This window comes from Macrobrachium rosenbergii, chromosome 12, assembly GCF_040412425.1.
Source record: "Macrobrachium rosenbergii isolate ZJJX-2024 chromosome 12, ASM4041242v1, whole genome shotgun sequence".
NCBI classification, from domain to species: Eukaryota; Metazoa; Arthropoda; class Malacostraca; order Decapoda; family Palaemonidae; genus Macrobrachium; species Macrobrachium rosenbergii.
In genome coordinates, this window is record NC_089752.1 from 36,655,271 (window position 1) to 36,673,303 (window position 18,033).

At 37.2% G+C, this 18,033-nt stretch overlaps 1 protein-coding gene and 1 long non-coding RNA gene across 2 annotated transcripts in view; one reads left to right on the forward strand and one right to left on the reverse strand.

Moving 5' to 3' along the window:
• LOC136843630 (uncharacterized) overlaps window positions 1–18,033 on the forward strand; it is a 392,406-nt gene that overhangs the window by 251,579 nt on the left and 122,794 nt on the right. The window lies entirely within an intron of this gene.
• Window positions 3,914–13,854, reverse strand: LOC136843629 (uncharacterized). The gene is made up of 3 exons (XM_067112173.1): window positions 12,324–13,854; window positions 11,832–11,924; window positions 3,914–6,203 (listed from the first exon to the last, which is right to left on the reverse strand). The coding sequence occupies exons 2-3, from the start codon at window positions 11,840–11,842 to the stop codon at window positions 4,676–4,678; spliced, it is 1,539 nt and encodes a 512-aa protein (XP_066968274.1). The 5' UTR covers window positions 11,843–11,924; window positions 12,324–13,854; the 3' UTR covers window positions 3,914–4,675.

The following is an 18,033-nucleotide window of genomic DNA, read 5'->3' on the forward strand; positions in this document are numbered from 1 at the left end:
TCAGTTTACTTTATTCAATAAAGTTTATTGACTAGAACTTCCTTCTGTAAAATCCATGTTGTGTGTGGAAGAACCTGCCAAATGCAAGTTAAACATTTGAGTTAAAATTATAGTTGTCTGATTGATTTCCAAAACTTAATTCTCGTTTTCATTATAAAATGGCAAACATGCAGGTTTGCGTTAATTACCAAACTTTTAAACAAACCCAACTCCCGCAGAATGACGCTTATAAAGAATCCTACTTGGGCTATTGATGCCCTTTCAAGATTCGAGGGATATGACATTGAGAGTTGAGAGTTGTTTAAAATGTGTGAATGGGCTTAAACACTATCAAAAGGACTGGAGCACCGAAATATGATTTTCACATTTTAAGAAGTCATAAACATTAAAGAAAAGAAATTTTCACGAAAATTTCTCTCCGAAAAAACATAACACTTTAATGGGCCATTGAAAGATAATTCACATTTCATAAGTGGGCCGAATTGGTGAGTAACATTATTGCATATGAAGCATCCAACTGCAGCATCTGCAAGACGAACAGTGCAAGGTAAGTACGAGGTGCCATGTGTCGAGAACGAAGCAAAATTCATGAATGTTAACACGCTGGCCATACTCTAGCAAAGGGAAGTTAATATTTCAGTTTTTAACTAGACACAGAATTCATTTTATTATAGAAAATATTTTTTTGCTTAAAATTTATTATATGTCGACATTACAGATTAAAAACAAAACTAGCCCTTTGTTGGCCGAGTTGGTTGAGCTTCAGACCGTCATTCGATGGGCCGGAGTTCGATTCCCGCCGCCGGCTGATGAAGAGTTAGAGGAATTTATTTCTGGTGATAGAAATTCATTTCTCGCTATAATGTGGTTCGGATTCCACAATAAGCTGTAGGTCCCGTTGCTAAGTAACCAACTGGTTCTTAGCCACGTAAAATAAGTGTAATCCTTCGGGCCAGCCCTAGGAGAGCTGTTAATCAGCTCAGTGGTCTGGTAAAACTAAGCTATACTTAAAAACAAAACTAAAGTTCATTGTATAAACATTTTACTAGTCTCGTGGTAAATCCCTAATTGGTTACCATCTGGCAAACGAAAGACCATGAAATATTCATCATAATAGCAAAACATGCAGTCATCCTTGAAAATTTCCATACGTCGTTTTCTTTAAATGTTTCCTATGAATTACCGAGACTGCCCGTATTTCCCACAATGCATAGAGGCACAACGTCAACGAAACATTCTTGATCCAGTCTTACCTTTCCAGTGTTGCGGTATCGCGATTGTATTCATTTGACAGGTCCTTATAATACAGTCGTGTAACGTTATATACTAGACCAGTAATGGAGCATAAACTTTGGCGTGAGAGTAATAAAGTGAAAACTTGAAGAAACCGTAAATACGAGGAACGGAATGCAGAGGACCAACGTTAATCCTAAGCCGTCACATAACAGTCGTCGAGAAAAGATCAAACCAATTGGTAAGTATTTATATATCATACGTTACGCACGTGAGAAGGCATTCCAGTTTGCTTGTTGTTTTATTACTTCGATTGTTATTTGTTTAGTATCCTGTCCACTCACTCACTTCCGTGGAAAGTTTTGGGCCTATGCCCGGGGCACTAACTACAACTGACAACTTGACAAGTTACCGATAGTCTCAGCATTTTACGCGAATTATTGTTATTAATGGTGATGGCCAAAGCCTTTTTGACCACAGAATTTTTCTGTTGCTTTTGATTTCTTTGAAAGTATTTCTTTGAAAGTCTTTCAAACTTTTCAAAGGCGCAGGACCGGTGGAAGGCGGGGGGTGTGCAGGTGGTCGACGGTGAGCTTGAATGTCTAGGGGACATACCGGGACTGGGAAACAGGTAGACCTTGTATGGTGTTCACGGGTTCTACATAGAAAAGCGATTTAAAACTGTCAGGGTTATTAAGATTTAGTTTTCATTTTAGTTGTCGCTTAACGAAGCTCATATTTAGTTGCCGTTCGGGTGGATATCCAGCCGAATTAAAGATTTGAAACGAAAAAGAAAAAGCCAAGCACTCTGCTAACCAAGCCAGGCCAAACCAAGCCAAACCAAGCCAAGTACTCTACTAACCAAACCAAGCCAAGGACTCTGCTAACCAAGCAACAAGTACTCCGCTAGCCAATCCAAGCCAAGCACTCAGCTAACCAAGTCAAGCCAAGCCAAGCCAAGCACTCGGCTATCCAAGCCAAGCACTCTGCTAGCCAAGCCAAGCAATCTGCTAACCAAGCCAAGCTAAGCCATGCCAGTCCAACCCAAGCACTCTGCTATCCAAGACAAATACTCTGCTAAGCAAGCCAAGTCAAGCCGATCAAAGCAAAGCAGTCTTCTCACCAAGCCAATCCAAACCAACCCAAGCACTCTGCTAACCAAGTCAAGCTAATCCAAGCCAAGCCAAGGACTCTGCTAAACAAGCCAATTCAAGCTAAGCATTCTGCTAGCCAAGTCAGGCCAACCCAAGCACTCTGCTAACCAAGCCAAGCCAACCCAAGCCCTCTGCTATCCAAGCCAAGCACTTTGCTAAGCAAGCCGAGGCAATCCAAACACTGCTAGCCAAGCCAAGCCATGCCAAACTCTCTGCTATCCAAGCCAAGCCAAGCCATGCCAAGCTCTCTGCTATCCAAGCCAAGCCAAACACTCTGCTAGCCAAGCCAAGCTAAGCCAAGCTCTCTCCTATCCAAGCCAAGCACTCTACTAACCAAGCCAAGTCAAGCCAAGCACTGCTAGCCAAATGAAACCAAGCCAAGCCAAACCAAGTTCCCTGCTAATCAAGCCAAGCCAAGCCAGTCAAATCCAAACTCTTATTTTTTGTCTTATAATACAAAACCATATCCGACTTTTCCCTGTCCAAGGCTCACTTCGTAGGCGTTATTACTTGCGTTTCGAGGTATCGGTAATAATCGTACGTCTGGACGTTGATCGTTAGACCTCCAGTATTTGTCTATATCACAATTTGCTCAGATGCAAAAAAAAAGTTGATGCATGCTTATCTCTCTCTCTCTCTCTCTCTCTCTCTCTCTCTCTCTATATATATATATATATATATATATATATATATATATATATATATATATATATATATATATATATATACATACATACATATATATATATATATGTGTGTGTATGTATGTATGTATGTATATCAGCGTAAGAGAAAAGAAGTTCCTTGCTTGGAAATTCAGTTGCGGAATATACGCTTATTCAAGAATATTTAGAATATTTTGGTAACTGGTGGTGATTCCTGGAAGCCTCTCCTACCTAGGCGTTGAATTGCTTAGACAAGGGAGAAAAAAAACGGTAATATGACATCGCTCCCAATATGAATGGGTTAAATGTCAAATGCATTTGTCGAAAAAAGTAAAATTTTGCCGGTTAACGTCTTTTTAATGGCCTTTTAATTGTAGTTTCGAAGGAAGTTCTAGATTGACATTATGGCGAGCGGGCACAAAACGTTCCGCGTATGTAATTAAGGTTCAAGTGTTGGTCTCAGAAATGTTTATGAACCTCTTGTTCTACTATATCTGAACAATTGCTTTGGTGAGGTGTCTCTGCGGTGGCATGCTGCTATCTTTCGGCCAGTCTCTATCCTATGTTATTATAGTAGAATTTGGGCTTTATTTTCATTTGAAATAATGACACAAGTATTTCTTTAATTAAATTTGTATGCATACTTATATATGCATGTACGTTGTCACACACCACACACACACAAACACACACACACATGTTATGCGATGCAGTATTTCTTTGTATTGCGTTGCACCACTTGTGAATGACTGTGTCTGTAGACTTCACTTGATAGTAACGCAGGGGACTCGGTAAGTTAGGTTGAAATTGTCTATTAATATTTTTTCACTTTTCCCGGAGGGGGGTAAGAATTCACCGGGCACGGTTTTTCATAAGTTTTATTCTAACTCTACTATATCACACGGCCAGCCACCCTGGACTTAGAAATTTCTTGATGTTAAGAGAGGAGCGAGTGACACAATCCTACCCAATTTGGTTTCCAAGTAACTCTGGCTAAAAATTGATCAGAATGAACTCTGGACCTATGTTGAACAAAACTCCGCCTCTTTGAGGACGTCTACTTTACTCTTAATGGTTCAATCTTAACTCCCACTTTTGGCAAGGACAAATCAGGTCAATTTTGCTGACCTTTTCACTTCTTAGTCTATCCTCTAACTCCTCCTTCCTTTCCCACTTCTTGGAGGTTTGTTATGGTTAGTCTTCAATTTACTTGGTCCCATGACTCATCATTTTAAACTATCAACATCGTCTCTCTCTCTCTCTCTCTTTCATAATCCCGATCAGTGAATCTCATACTTATTCACTGCATAACATCACTCGGTCACCTACCAGCATTGACTACAATGCAAGTAGATAACCAACTCAACTTGACTATAGTCAATTACTTCAATGTCAATGATTTCTATTAACAAGCAATAAATGCAAGAAATATTATAATGCATCATAGTGCTAACACAAACAATATAAGCATGAATTTGAATATCAAATACTCAAACTAAATGCAGAAAATTATGGCAAAGTAAATATATCAAATGCCTATTACTCTCTGGTTATCAATCATAAATTGCAAAAAATAAAAAATCAATCATCAAATGTTCAAGTGCAAGTCAATGGTAAACGCTATCACTCTCTAGGAAGGATTCTGTCCATCATGTCTTTGATTAAGGTAAGCTTATTCAATATTAATTTCCTGACAATTATAAAAGAAATGAAAGCAAATAGTACCAAAAGAATGACATTTATGAATGACATAACAGGAGAAATCTCGGTCTTATATGTATGAAAGAAAGTATGAACCTCTTCTAGCTTTGTGAATGTCTCCAATTCCAGTTCTGAAAGTTGAAATTCGTTAATAACTGCAAACTGATGTACACTTTTACTGAAATTCAAACTGTATGTCGTGAAGACTGTAGGTTTGTAATACAAATTATGTAAAATAACCAATTCACAAGCAGATGAAAATGAGTGTACGTTAATGAAAACTACTTCTGTTTTGTTTGACTTACAGTCAATCTTAGCATTCAATCTGTTTGCTGAGAACACAAAAATTTCATCATCAATGATTTGAGCCTTGAAAGTTTCTGTAAACGGTATATATTTACAATGGTTCTTACCATTCTTATTGTTTACAAGATCATCTAGGCAATGAAGAGCATTCAAGGGTTCATAGAAATTCACAATGTTACAAACATATACACCATCATTAAGCATGACACATTCCCTGAATTTATGTTCGGGAATTTCAGTCACTAGGAACGAATCATGCTGCAAGGCAAAGTGTCGAACTGTTCCTTCTAGTACAATGGACTTATTATCTACTACCATTGGGAATGGATAGACTGACATCAATGAGTTGACGTCTGGATTGTTGAAAGGGATCACTAGTATGATTTGATTGGCTATCACTTTCACTGTTATCAGGCCATAATAGTCCACTATATTTTCTGCTAGTGGCTTCAAGTGATTGTTCACAACACATTTCTGAATAATGGCTTCAATTTCACTAGGGGTTATCAGAAAAGGCGACAGCAGGTTTTTACCTGCCATCATAATTGCATTGAGTAATTCCTTGTATTCCAGAAGGAAATTACTTGTTTCTATGAGCAGTTGCTCCATCATTTCTGTTTGATGGATTTTAGCAATTTCTGATGAAACATTATGGAGGGCACTATTCACAAATTCTTTCAACACTGTGATCATTTTCTGATTTTGATTGACATTTCCTATTACTTTATTATAGACAGTACCCTGCTCAGAAGCCCAATTTTCAAGTTGTGCCACTCTTTCCTTTAGCCTTTCAACATTACCATCGGTCGCCACTCCAAAGAGATTATGTAAAGCGACGCCTATAAAGGGTATGAGTGATCGCTTTACTACTTTCCTTGGCATAACACTATCGATGTCCCTCTGCAACTTGGAGAGCATGTCGTACAAATTTCTATCTTGGACACTTTGTAATCCTGCCTGTATCTGATTGCTCAGCTGGACTAACTGCTCTCTCTGATCGATAATGGAGTCCGTCTGGATCTTAACAATGGCTAGGTCCTGTATCATCTTAACCTTGCCATGCTCCTTGATGATGGCTCCCTTTCTTAGTTGTACGAGTGAGTTCACAATTTGACTCACTGCCAACCACCATACAATCCATTTGCTGAAATAATGTTATTAAGCAGTAAAAATCTTATCAACTACATCTGTTTACCATTGCACTTGCCATTACCTTCTTCTCAAATTATACCTTGGGGTCATTGAAGATTCTATTTTATTATCTATCTTATCTTTATTGGACAAATCTTTTAACTGGGTAGACGACCAAGGTTCTGAATGAACTACTTTAATGTGGTTCCAATGTACAATGGATTCTTTCAAGGTAATTTCATGCATTAACTTGAATTTATTCAACTTCAAAACTTCTAAAACTCTATATGGACCTCGAAATTTTGGTGATACTTTAATATTAGGTCCTTCAAGAACATGATTGAGTACATAAACTTGTTGTCCTACCTTTAACGAGGGTATGGTGGATCTGTTATTGTAATACTTACTAGATTTTTTATGTAACTCCTTTAATCTAGCCCTGGTGACTTTAACGGTCTCGTACGTACGTCTGGGTGGTGCGGCATCATCCAAAAGTGAATTTGGCATTCTCTTTTGGTAGCCATACAATAGGAAATGAGGAGTTTCTCCTATTGATTCATTTACTGTGTTGTTTAGAGTAAATTGTATGTCTTCGAGAGTCAAGTCCCAGTCTTCAGTGCTAGGGGTTACCAATGTTTTCAGAACATCCTTTATCTTGCGATTTGTTCTTTCTACTGCTCCATTTGAGCTTGGCTTATATGCTGTTATTTGACATTTCTGTATTTCATAAAAGTCACACAAATTCGTTAGAATGTCACTAGTAAATTCAGCAGCATTGTCTGAGAGCAAAACTTGAGGACATGAATGTCTGGTTATAATTCTAGACTTAAAGGCTTCTGCCACCGTTGATGCTTCTCTGTTTCTAGTTGGAACAATTTCTACGTATCTGGTCAAATAGTCAATGAAAACTAAAATCTGTTTATTTCCTCTGATGGTGTTCGGGAATGGACCTAAGAAATCCATTGTGACTACTTGAAAAGGATTTAATTCTGAAGGATACATTTCCAGAGGAGCCTTGACGTTGACATTCCCTTATGTATATTACATAGGGTACAATTCTGAACAAATCGAGTAGCATCTTCACTACATCGAGGCCAAAAATAGTTTCTAGTGATTGTTCTACATGTTTTCTTAATTCCAGGATGTCCTGATAACTTGTATGAATGGGTTAGTTCTAAAACGTCTTGTATTAGTGTATTAGGAATGTACAAACGTGAACAAGCATTTGGTTCGTCTGAAGTCTTGTACAATAACCCATCTATCAATTGAAACTCTGAATTTTTCTCACCTTGCAAGAGGTTACCAATTACTTCCTTTATTCTAGAATCCTTTTGTTGTTCCTGACGAACTTTGTCTAAATCTAAGTCTGTGATTTGACAACTGAAGGCGAAATTACGAGTGGTAATTTGTTTCTCGTTCTCTTCTTGTGATCTAGATAAGGCGTCAGCTAATGTGTTATATCTACCAGGTATGTATCTAAACTCTGGGGCAAATTCTAATACGCTAACGAACCATCTATTGAACTTCATATTATTGGTAAAAGCCCTTTTCTTGAAAAGATCACAAATGGGTTTATGATCTGTAAGAACATTAATTTTATGTCCTAGCAAAATGTGTCTAAATTTCTGTAATCCCCAGACTAATGCCAAACATTCCCTTTCTGTTGTACTGTAATTTCTTTCAGCTGCATTCAAAACTCTACTGGCATAGTATACAGTCCTCATCCTTGTTTTATCCTTTTGCATCAAGACGGCACCTAGTCCTGTACTTGAAGCATCACAGGCTAAGTAGAATTCCTTCTCGAAGTCTGGATAAACTAGGATAGGGTCTGTTATCAACATATCCTTTAGTGTTTTGAACGCTGCTTTCTGTTCATCTTTCCACTCATAGTTAGCATCTTTCCTAGTTAACTCAGTTAATGGTTTTGCTATGGTAGCAAATCCCTTTATGAAAGGTCGATAATATCCTACCATACCTAGGAATCTTCTTAGTGCCTTCAAATTTCTTGGGGCTGGATAGTCTACAATAGCCTTAATCTTTCCTTCTTGCATTTTCAAACCATGTTCACTGATAACATGTCCTAGATATTCTAGAGATTTCTTCAGAAACTGACATTTCTTAATTTTTACCTTTAAACCGGCCTTTCTGAGCCTATCTAATACTAATTCTATTGTCTTGAAATGACTCTCTACATCCTTACTAGCAATTATTACATCATCAAGATAAACCGATACGTCTTCAACATCTCCCAAGATTTGCAGCATTAAACGTACAAACGTTAAAGGAGCTGAAGTAAGACCAAACGGCATTACCTCAAATTGCAAATGTTCTTTGTGAGTACTGAATGCCGTGAGATGCTTGGATTCTTCATCGAGAGGAACTTGCCAATATCCACTCAGTAAATCGAGGCTAGAAAAAACCTTGGCACCTCCTAATTGAGCTAACATGTCATTAATGACTGGCATTGGCATTCGATCAGGGATGGTGTGGGAATTCAATTTACGGTAATCAATTACCATCCTCCATGTACCGTCTTTCTTTGGAACTAGCAGTAAAGGTGAATTATAAGGTGACTTAGAAGGTATTACAACTCCATCTTCCTTCATCTCTTCAACCATCTCGTCTACAATGGGTCTTTGACTTATTGGAAGTTTGTAGTTAGGTATATAAAAGGTCTAGCACCATCTTCTATGACTATTTTGTGCTGCAGGACATCTGTCCTTCCTAACTTATCTCCTGTTACTGCTACAACACTCCTATATTTCTCTAATATCTGTATTAACCTCTCCCTACAATGAGGAAAATCTGTATTATTTACTTCCCCTTCTACTTTAACTCTTGTGTCAGCTACAGAGACAAATGCTTTTTCACTTAGGGTTAGTAAAGGGTTAGTAATCACAATTCCCTTACAGAATTCTATGCCGGCATGCAATTCTAGTCTCTTGTCAGAATAATTATACACATAAGTCGTACAATTTCCACCATTAAGTCTTACTAGGGAATTGTCCATTTTCACAAAGTCTGGTAAGTCTTCATTAACTAATAACACATCTGTATCACCTAGGTTTTTATCTGTTACAATTCTAAGACAAACCTTTGTCAGACCTTGTGGATGCAGTATAACGCTATTGTTTAATTTGAGTTTTACAAGATTATCATCGGCAGTACTAACTAAGCAGATCTCTTCTGCATTCTGTGCATCGGCAGTGTAACAGACATCAGTATCATCTGAACTTTCATCTTGTGGTATCACAGAACCTATCTCTGTCATTTTTAGGTTGCCTAACAGCAACACCTCATTGAGATACTTCTCTTCCGTATCTTCTCTTATTATTAAGTGACTACAATCTATTAGCGTGTCAGGATCGTCAGGTTGGGAAAAAGAACTAAGTTCTTCGGAGGTATCTACTTGTCGTGCACTTGAGTTATCAGGTTCATACCTGCTATCTGAGAATTCCTCCTGAGTGGCTTCTAGGCTTTTAAAAGTAGTTTGTCTATCTTCTCCTATTTCTTCTATCATTGAATTTCTACTCACTGTCCTACCCGGGTTAGCATTAAATTCTATTTCTATCTGTTGGATGTCTACTTCTTCAGATGAGGCTGTCTCAGGTAAAGTGATCAAGTTTATCTGAAACTGTTCCTCTTCTTCAAGAGAGCAAACATTTCCTCTATCAATTTCCTTGATAGTTACTCTTCCATTGCTACAATCTAGTGTAATTCCACATCTTTTCATAGCCTGGAAGGAAAATAGAGCTTGAGCTGGAAAATATTTCTCTTCCAACACCACAAACTCTTCCCTGTATTTCTTATTTAGAATTTCTATCTCTAAATTGACATTGCCTATAGCCCTTATTTGCTTTCCAGCGATCCCCTTTATGGTCCTATAGGATTTCTCTCATTTGGGAAAGCTCACAACCTATATGTTTTGTTAAAGTGCCTTTATCTATGATACTTACAGTACTGCCTGTATCCAACAATATGGAACTCAGTACACCTTCTAAGTGTACTTGTATGATAGGCAACTCTTCCTGACACGTATTAAAATTCTTTACAGAAAACACTATTTCATTACTTCGAGTAATGTCTGTTGGGGACACATCCTTATTCACTGTCACTATTTCTTTCTGTAAGGATGGACCTTTCTGCTGCACCCTCTGTGATTGTCACTGAGAATCCCCTTGATTTGGGTTACTGGGGGAGGTATTTTGGATATTAGGCTGAGTACTTTGGTTATTTTGAGACCCCTGAGAATTTCCCTGTTTGTTGTGCCAACAGTTCTGGATCAAATGTCCTGTCTTATTGCAATTCGAACACCATTTGTTTCTTCTACAATTCTGTGTTGTATGGTTGTTATAACCACAATTTCCACAACTTTGTCTCTGCCTATTGAACTGTGGCCTATTATTCCCTGAATTTTGGCCTTGACTAGCTCCCCTCTGTCCAGGAGTCCTGTTATTTCCACTGTTATTTCCATTAGTTCCAGTGGTATTCCCATTGTTACCTCTGTTTGGCCTACCTTGATTGTGTCTATTTGATTGATTAAATCTCCTATTGTTGTTCCCACCATTTCTATCAAACGAATTTCTATTTCCCTGATACCTAGACCTAGCTTGCCCTGATTGGTTTCTATTGGACTGATTGCTATTATTTCTTGGGTTTCCACTAGCTACGGTTTCCGTAAAATCTGCACTACTACTTGATGAATTCTGTTTTACTTTCCTTTCTAGGTACATCAAAGTTTGTACAATTCCAACATTTGGCTTCCTATCACAGTACTTCTTTAAGGCTACTCTTTCTTCCTTACCCAAAGCATCGTAGATTGGTCCTAATGACATATATCTAAGTACCTTGGATATACTAGCTAAATCTGTTTCATCATCATCAAATTCATCCTTCCTTCCAACAACAATTCCTACAGCTTTCATATCTGTCGTCACTCTATCTATAGCTTCTTCTACTCTAGTGGCTAAAACTAAGTGATTACCCTCATATTTCTGATGATGGAAAGTTCCTATGTTATACCATGGATCTTTCTGTGCTTCTGGTTGCCAAAACTGTAAGCACTGTTTCTTGAATTCGTTAAACAGAGTAATATTCTAAAAGTACTGAATGCAGAACTGTATGTGCATCACCATGTTCCATACTAACATACAAGAGTGCTTCATCTATTTTCTTTCTCTCATCTGTGATACCAGCAGCTGAAATTCTGCTTTCTGTGTCTGCTATCCATCGATTTACACCATATTCTTCTAATCTACTTTTATCTACATTACTTGGGTCTACCGTTCCACAAAATCTAGTGGCTTGGGTTATTACGGCGGCTTGCGCCATGTTGGGATTTCTAGGTACAATGGAAGTTATTGGGTTAGTGGTTACAACTGAAGGGTTAGGCGCACTCGGTAAACTAAGTGGGGGACCTTGACTACGAGAACGTCTGGGTCTAGTATTACTAGGATCAATTGGTCTAGAAAGTCGTTCAGGTACAGGTCTTAGGTTATATGGAGTCTGGTCTTCGCTTCTTGTCTGTTGCAGTCGGGCGATAACTTCGTCCAAAGTGTTATTCATATTAATTCATAAAATATTCAATGATTCCAAGAATGAAAAATTGAAAAAAAAATAAATTTGAGAATCAGGTACTTACTTCAATTGCATGTTTGCTGAGTTGACTGTATCCCTCTATACAAAAAAATTCAAATTTTTCCTAACTCATTCCTTCATAGGACTCTCTCACAATCTGAAAAAGTCTGATATTAGTATTTATGTACACAATTGTTTGGGTTCCACTGCAAAATGCTGCGCCAAGTGTTTAACAATAAAATTTATTATGATAGAATTATTTAAACAGAATTGTCTCTATCACCAAGTGAACGAAAAATTCTATTTCGTAAAAAAAAATTACTAAACATGAAAGAAAAAAATTATTTCCTTCGTACAACAATAAGGAAATATTATTCAGAATATTATTCAAAAGAAAAATAATTTTCTTAAATTATTTATGTTTAAAAAAAATTATTTGCGCACTGCAGGGAAAAATAATTATATAAAATTTCACTCACACAAAAAAAAATTTAATTATTCACAGAGAAAAAAAAATTCTCTTGATAATTCCCCGATACTAGGAATGAATGTTTACTATTCAATTAGCTTCGTGTCGCCTTGCACTTGAAGATCGCGCTGATTGCACTTGAGCGCAATTTGTCGTTAGCATCCAGCGATAATTCGGCACAGCTCGGCCGACTTCCAGTCCGTACTTGCTGAATTTGGCGAAGAAAAAATTTTGGAATCCCTTCCAAATTGTTGATTGAAGACGTTACTTCCTTTCTCCGGAGGCGGTTATCAACGCGTTGACTTCTAAACTTTATCGCTGTTCCGAATTCTTCACTCTCTTTCGTCGCCGTCTTCCGCTCTCATTCGTCGCCGTCGTCGTCACTGCTCTGCTACCGCTACTTTTCGCTAAGTCTCCCTTTTAGCGACCAAAAATTTTGGGAATTTCGTGTAATTAAGTCCGTACACGATAGAAAGTTCACTGAACTGACGTAGATATTAGCGACTTTCATACGTCCGCCAACACAGTTTGTTTTCGTCTTCTCCGCTGCTGCGATCGGCGTAGTATAGCGCGAGTTGCTGATTCTTTCTTTCGTAAATTTCGTTTTCTTATAAAAATCACCGCTGTTCTATGCCGTGATTATTACTATTGTTCTTATTATGTTCATATATAATTATTAAACTGAATTTCTGGTTGATCTTATGCGAATGTTCGGAAGTTTCAAACTAGGCAGAGATTTACCGCTGTCAATTTTTCATTCCGATCGACGCAAAAAGATTCACCGCTTCTTGGAATATTTCGTTCTGCTTCGTTTCCCTTCTGCTACAGTGTTGATGTTGTATTGGTGTTTCTAGTGCTGAAGACCGTCTTGAGATTATTTGCGCTGTTAAATTGAGAGTTAGTTTCAGCGCCGTCACTGCTCACTCTCTGTAAATTTCTCTAGGGCCGTGAACTTTAATGTTTTTCAAATGTGCGCTGGGCGAAATCCTCCGAAACTGCCACCATTATGTTATGCGATGCAGTATTTCTTTGTATTGCGTTGCACCACTTGTGAATGACTGTGTCTGTAGACTTCACTTGATAGTAACGCAGGGGACTCGGTAAGTTAGGTTGAAATTGTCTATTAATATTTTTTCACTTTTCCCGGAGGGGGGTAAGAATTCACCGGGCACGGTTTTTCATAAGTTTTATTCTAACTCTACTATATCACACGGCCAGCCACCCTGGACTTAGAAATTTCTTGATGTTAAGAGAGGAGCGAGTGACACAATCCTACCCAATTTGGTTTTCAAGTAACTCTGGCTAAAAATTGATCAGAATGAACTCTGGACCTATGTTGAACAAAACTCCGCCTCTTTGAGGACGTCTACTTTACTCTTAATGGTTCAATCTTAACTCCCACTTTTGGCAAGGACAAATCAGGTCAATTTTGCTGACCTTTTCACTTCTTAGTCTATCCTCTAACTCCTCCTTCCTTTCCCACTTCTTGGAGGTTTGTTATGGTTAGTCTTCAATTTACTTGGTCCCATGACTCATCATTTTAAACTATCAACATCGTCTCTCTCTCTCTCTCTCTCTTTCATAATCCCGATCAGTGAATCTCATACTTATTCACTGCATAACACACACACATTATATATATATATATATATATATATATATATATATATATATATATATATATATACTATATTTATTATGTATAAATAAATATATAATGCGCTTGTGCGTGGGGTACGCGCCATTATTTTCTGACTTTTAGAGTTTTTTTGTTTGCTGCGAATTGTAAGTTATTTGAGTTTGCGTAAAGTATGATTCCACGGCACTAGTCGACGACTTAACTATGATTGCAAGTCGAAAATGGGTGGCTTAGGTCTGATTACATATCACAAAACGATGACGGAGGTATAATTGAGGTTGTGATTTGATGATTTAGATATGATTTGAAATAGTTCCTTACTTATGTAAATGTGAAAATTTGCGAAAGTTGTTAGATATGAGGTGTCTGGCAAATAGGCTTCCTAGTTTTATCACAATTTGACTGAGTAGTGTAATAAATGCAAAATGTTGGGTATGTTTTCCACAAGACTTTTTATGATTAACGTTTGTCATAAATAACGCATAAGTGAAAACTATTTTTAGATATTCTAATGATTTCTCGGAAATTCTACAAAAGGAGAAGCTCATAACGTTGATTGGAACATCTCAGAAACAATAAAGAAATATTTCCGCGTCACAAGATTCGTACCCTCTTTCTCTCATGCATCTCGCTTTGGAACTTCTAACAGAATATTCTCTCTCTCTCTCTCTCTCTCTCTCTCTCTCTCTCTCTCTCTCTCTCTCTCTCTCTCTCTCTCTCTCTCCAAGCGTATAATCTCTAGGGAAAGCGAATACAAAAGTTTCAGTGGGGAAAATATTTGTTTTTCTTGGAAATAATCGTCGAATTCTTTTGGCATTTCACTCATCTGACGACGGAAAATAAATAGAAAAGATTAAAATAAATACTTTAGTAATTACTGTGCACCAAATTTGTTCCGGGAATTCCGGTTCCATGTATTGTTGTTTTTACATTTCGAGAATTTAATACGTGTTTAAACTCTTCTTTCACAAAACCTGAGAAATTCAAGGTCTCGAGTTTTGTGATAATAAAAACTAAAAGTAAGGAATAATTACCCAAATGTCCACAGCTTTGTTAGTTGAATCTATGAAATCATCTTTTCAAAGGGAATTGAAAATCTGTTCTCACTAGAAATGGCTTCACTGCAATCTAAAATGGTCCAAGAAAGATACAAAAGTTTTTAATCATGTCTGTTTGTATTTACTGGTGTGCCTCATATCACACACACACACACACACACACACACACACATGCACACACACGTTTCTTATCAAATAACAGAAATGAACGAAAGGGTTAGAGACTGAGCAATACTGCATAACCTTTTGGATATTCTCCTCTCCCGTTGGATGACTGCATATGTCAGGCAGTCTTTTTATAACATCCATTTCATAATGAAATATGAATCCACCAGCTATTAAACCCATCTAAGTTTTTATTTTGTTTATGTTTCCTTCAGTGTTTACAGTGGTCCTTCTAGGATCGTCGGTGTGATCGGCCTTTGCTAGTGCGATCCATGGTTTTATACTTTCTACAGAGGCCATTCATTAAGAATAACGCATTCTGCCCGTAAATAATCCATTATTGTCGTAATTGCTTTGTATGCAGAATGTCTGTTATTATCAACTTTGTTGTTATTTTTCTGAAACACTTTTGTTTCGACTGATCCCTATCAGTAATAGTTATTCTAACAGTTTTTGGTCAACTAAGGCTATAAAGTTCGCGATTTGTGCAAAATATTGATAACATTGCGAAATCCTTTACAGTGTCTATCAATGTTTCTAAGTGTAAATGAATTAAATTTGCATCATCTCTAATTCTTTCGAAAATTTTCATATGATTCTTCAGTGTTGCTGATATTTTCAAGCAGTTGGCACAGTATTTGAAAAATTGGTTCTGTACTCACTGATAAATAAATGTGCATCACCTTTAATATACGAGTGTTCCACAGATTAGTAAATACTGCTAATGTTTTCAAGTCTCTTTCTTGACGCATGACATTTTCATGTGTCATAAATTCAATATTTTTTACTTCATGAACTGTGTCTTAGAACGATGTATGTCCATTCCATTTTGGGAAGGAACTGTGTAATTTGTAGTACAGATCTCTTTACAGATAAATTCGGTTTATTGAATTCATTGAGATAAAAAAAGAGGTATCTTCCACTTTCAGCTCAGTTGCCTCAATAACGAAAAAGCATTGAGGAATATAAAAAAATGAAAGATATGTAGATAATTTATTATTATAGAAAACGAAGTTATTCTTGGCATTGCTTGGTTTTTGCTTGTAAGATTTAGTATCTAATGCTGCTTGCAAAACGTAGTAAGCTTTTTGTCATATGTTCCTTCATTTCACCATTTTTCATCCACTGTATATTTTAAAATACTTTGCTTGTATTAATTTGATTTATTCTGATGTATAATTTTTTTTGGTTTCATGTGGAGGTATATATATGAATTTACGGCTGACATTTGCTGTGATAAAGTATGGTTAATTCTCTTGAAATGTGGCAAAACCAGATGTGTTCGTTTTGTTGCCTTAAAAAATGAATAGTGTCATTTGAACATCAATATTATTCCGTAAAATAGCAGTACCAATATTGGAAATATTAGGGAAGCTTTTGGTGCCCTATATTTGAACACTGTGATTTAAAGTTCTGCGAACGTACTGTATTGAATGCTGTTTATTTAGCATATATGATTTGCATAATAATTGAGATACTAGGGGAGAATATCATATTCATGAGAGAAAGAGCCAAATTTTGGGGCAATGATTATACAAAGTGTACTCAGAATTATCATTATTAAAATTGGTTAAAAAATTCTATTGGGGTTGTGCAATATTCGAGAAATATAATTCATGACATATTGCTACAGTTCCCATTTGATTTTTAAATATGGATTTTTACCCTTACTGTTCTGTATGTGCAGGAAAGGTAAATATGTATTGTGATTCATGTGCCCCGGAAGTCGGAATATTAAGCTTCATTCAACACTGATGAAGCCTATTGGAGTTGATTATTAGATCATTCTAGTAAAGTATTTTCTCTCTCGCGATTTCACCTAATCATTCTAGTGACTTACTGTAGTATTTCGTGTTATTTGTAGCCGAATGTTTTGTGTTTCAGTTATAATGTTAATTAATGTCTTATCAATAAAAATTATTTTTATTTTACTATGGATAAAAGAGAGGGTCAAGCAATGTTCATGATAAGTTCTGTCTGTCTGGTGTGAGTACAGGACAGACAGTCAGATAGATCTGTTCTTTGTTTAGTTGCCTTCATGTGGCAGTATGGGGACGATGAAACGCCAGATCACTCTGTAGTTAAATATTGTACATGCATAGGACATGATTTAATAGTTAGCTAATACAACTTAAGAGACAGAACGATAGAATTTACAAGTCTGTGTTGCGCAGCGCGGCTGCTCCTCACTGGACCCGAAGAGCTTGCCTTGAGCCTTGTGGCTCTGTCACTATAAGGAGACTTCGAGATTCCCCAAATTTGTTTTACCGGAGGTGTTTCAAGGTCTGTGACGGAGTAAATTTCGCATAACGTTTACACATGATTGGTTAGTTGGTTTAGATTAAGCCTGTCGTATAGCGACGTGGGCCCTAAATGTGGTAAGGTGTGCAATGGGGTAAGAGTCCTGTTCTAGTCATGACCAAATGACACCAGTCAAGTAGTGGATTTCTTTCCCTTCTCTAAGATCTATCCGTACATGTTGAATTTCCTCCGGGGCAGAGAGAGAGAGAGAGAGAGAGAGAGAGAGAGAGAGAGGGGAGAGGGAGGAGGGTTTGTTTTAAAACGCAACTTACCTTATCGTGTAAGCTATGCCTGTTGTTGAGGTCGTGGAGAAGTGATAGTGATACAGCTTTCTCTCTCTCTCTCCTCTCTCTCTCTCTCTCTCTCTCTCTCTCTCTCTCTCTCTCTCTCTCTCTCTCTCCTTTCCTTACCCACTTTACATTGTTAATGGCTTATAATTAATCAGTTGTTTGTTCTGCCATTATGATTTTAGTAGTTTGGGATTCGAGGGAAAATAAATATACTATGTTTGAATGTCTTTCTATATCTTAAATTTTTTCGTTACCTCCTGTGTAGTACAGTAGTTGTAGACTGGAAGCCTGCCAGTTCTCAGTTACACTCCCAGAAATTTTTGTGCCTGCTAATGTTGCATTTC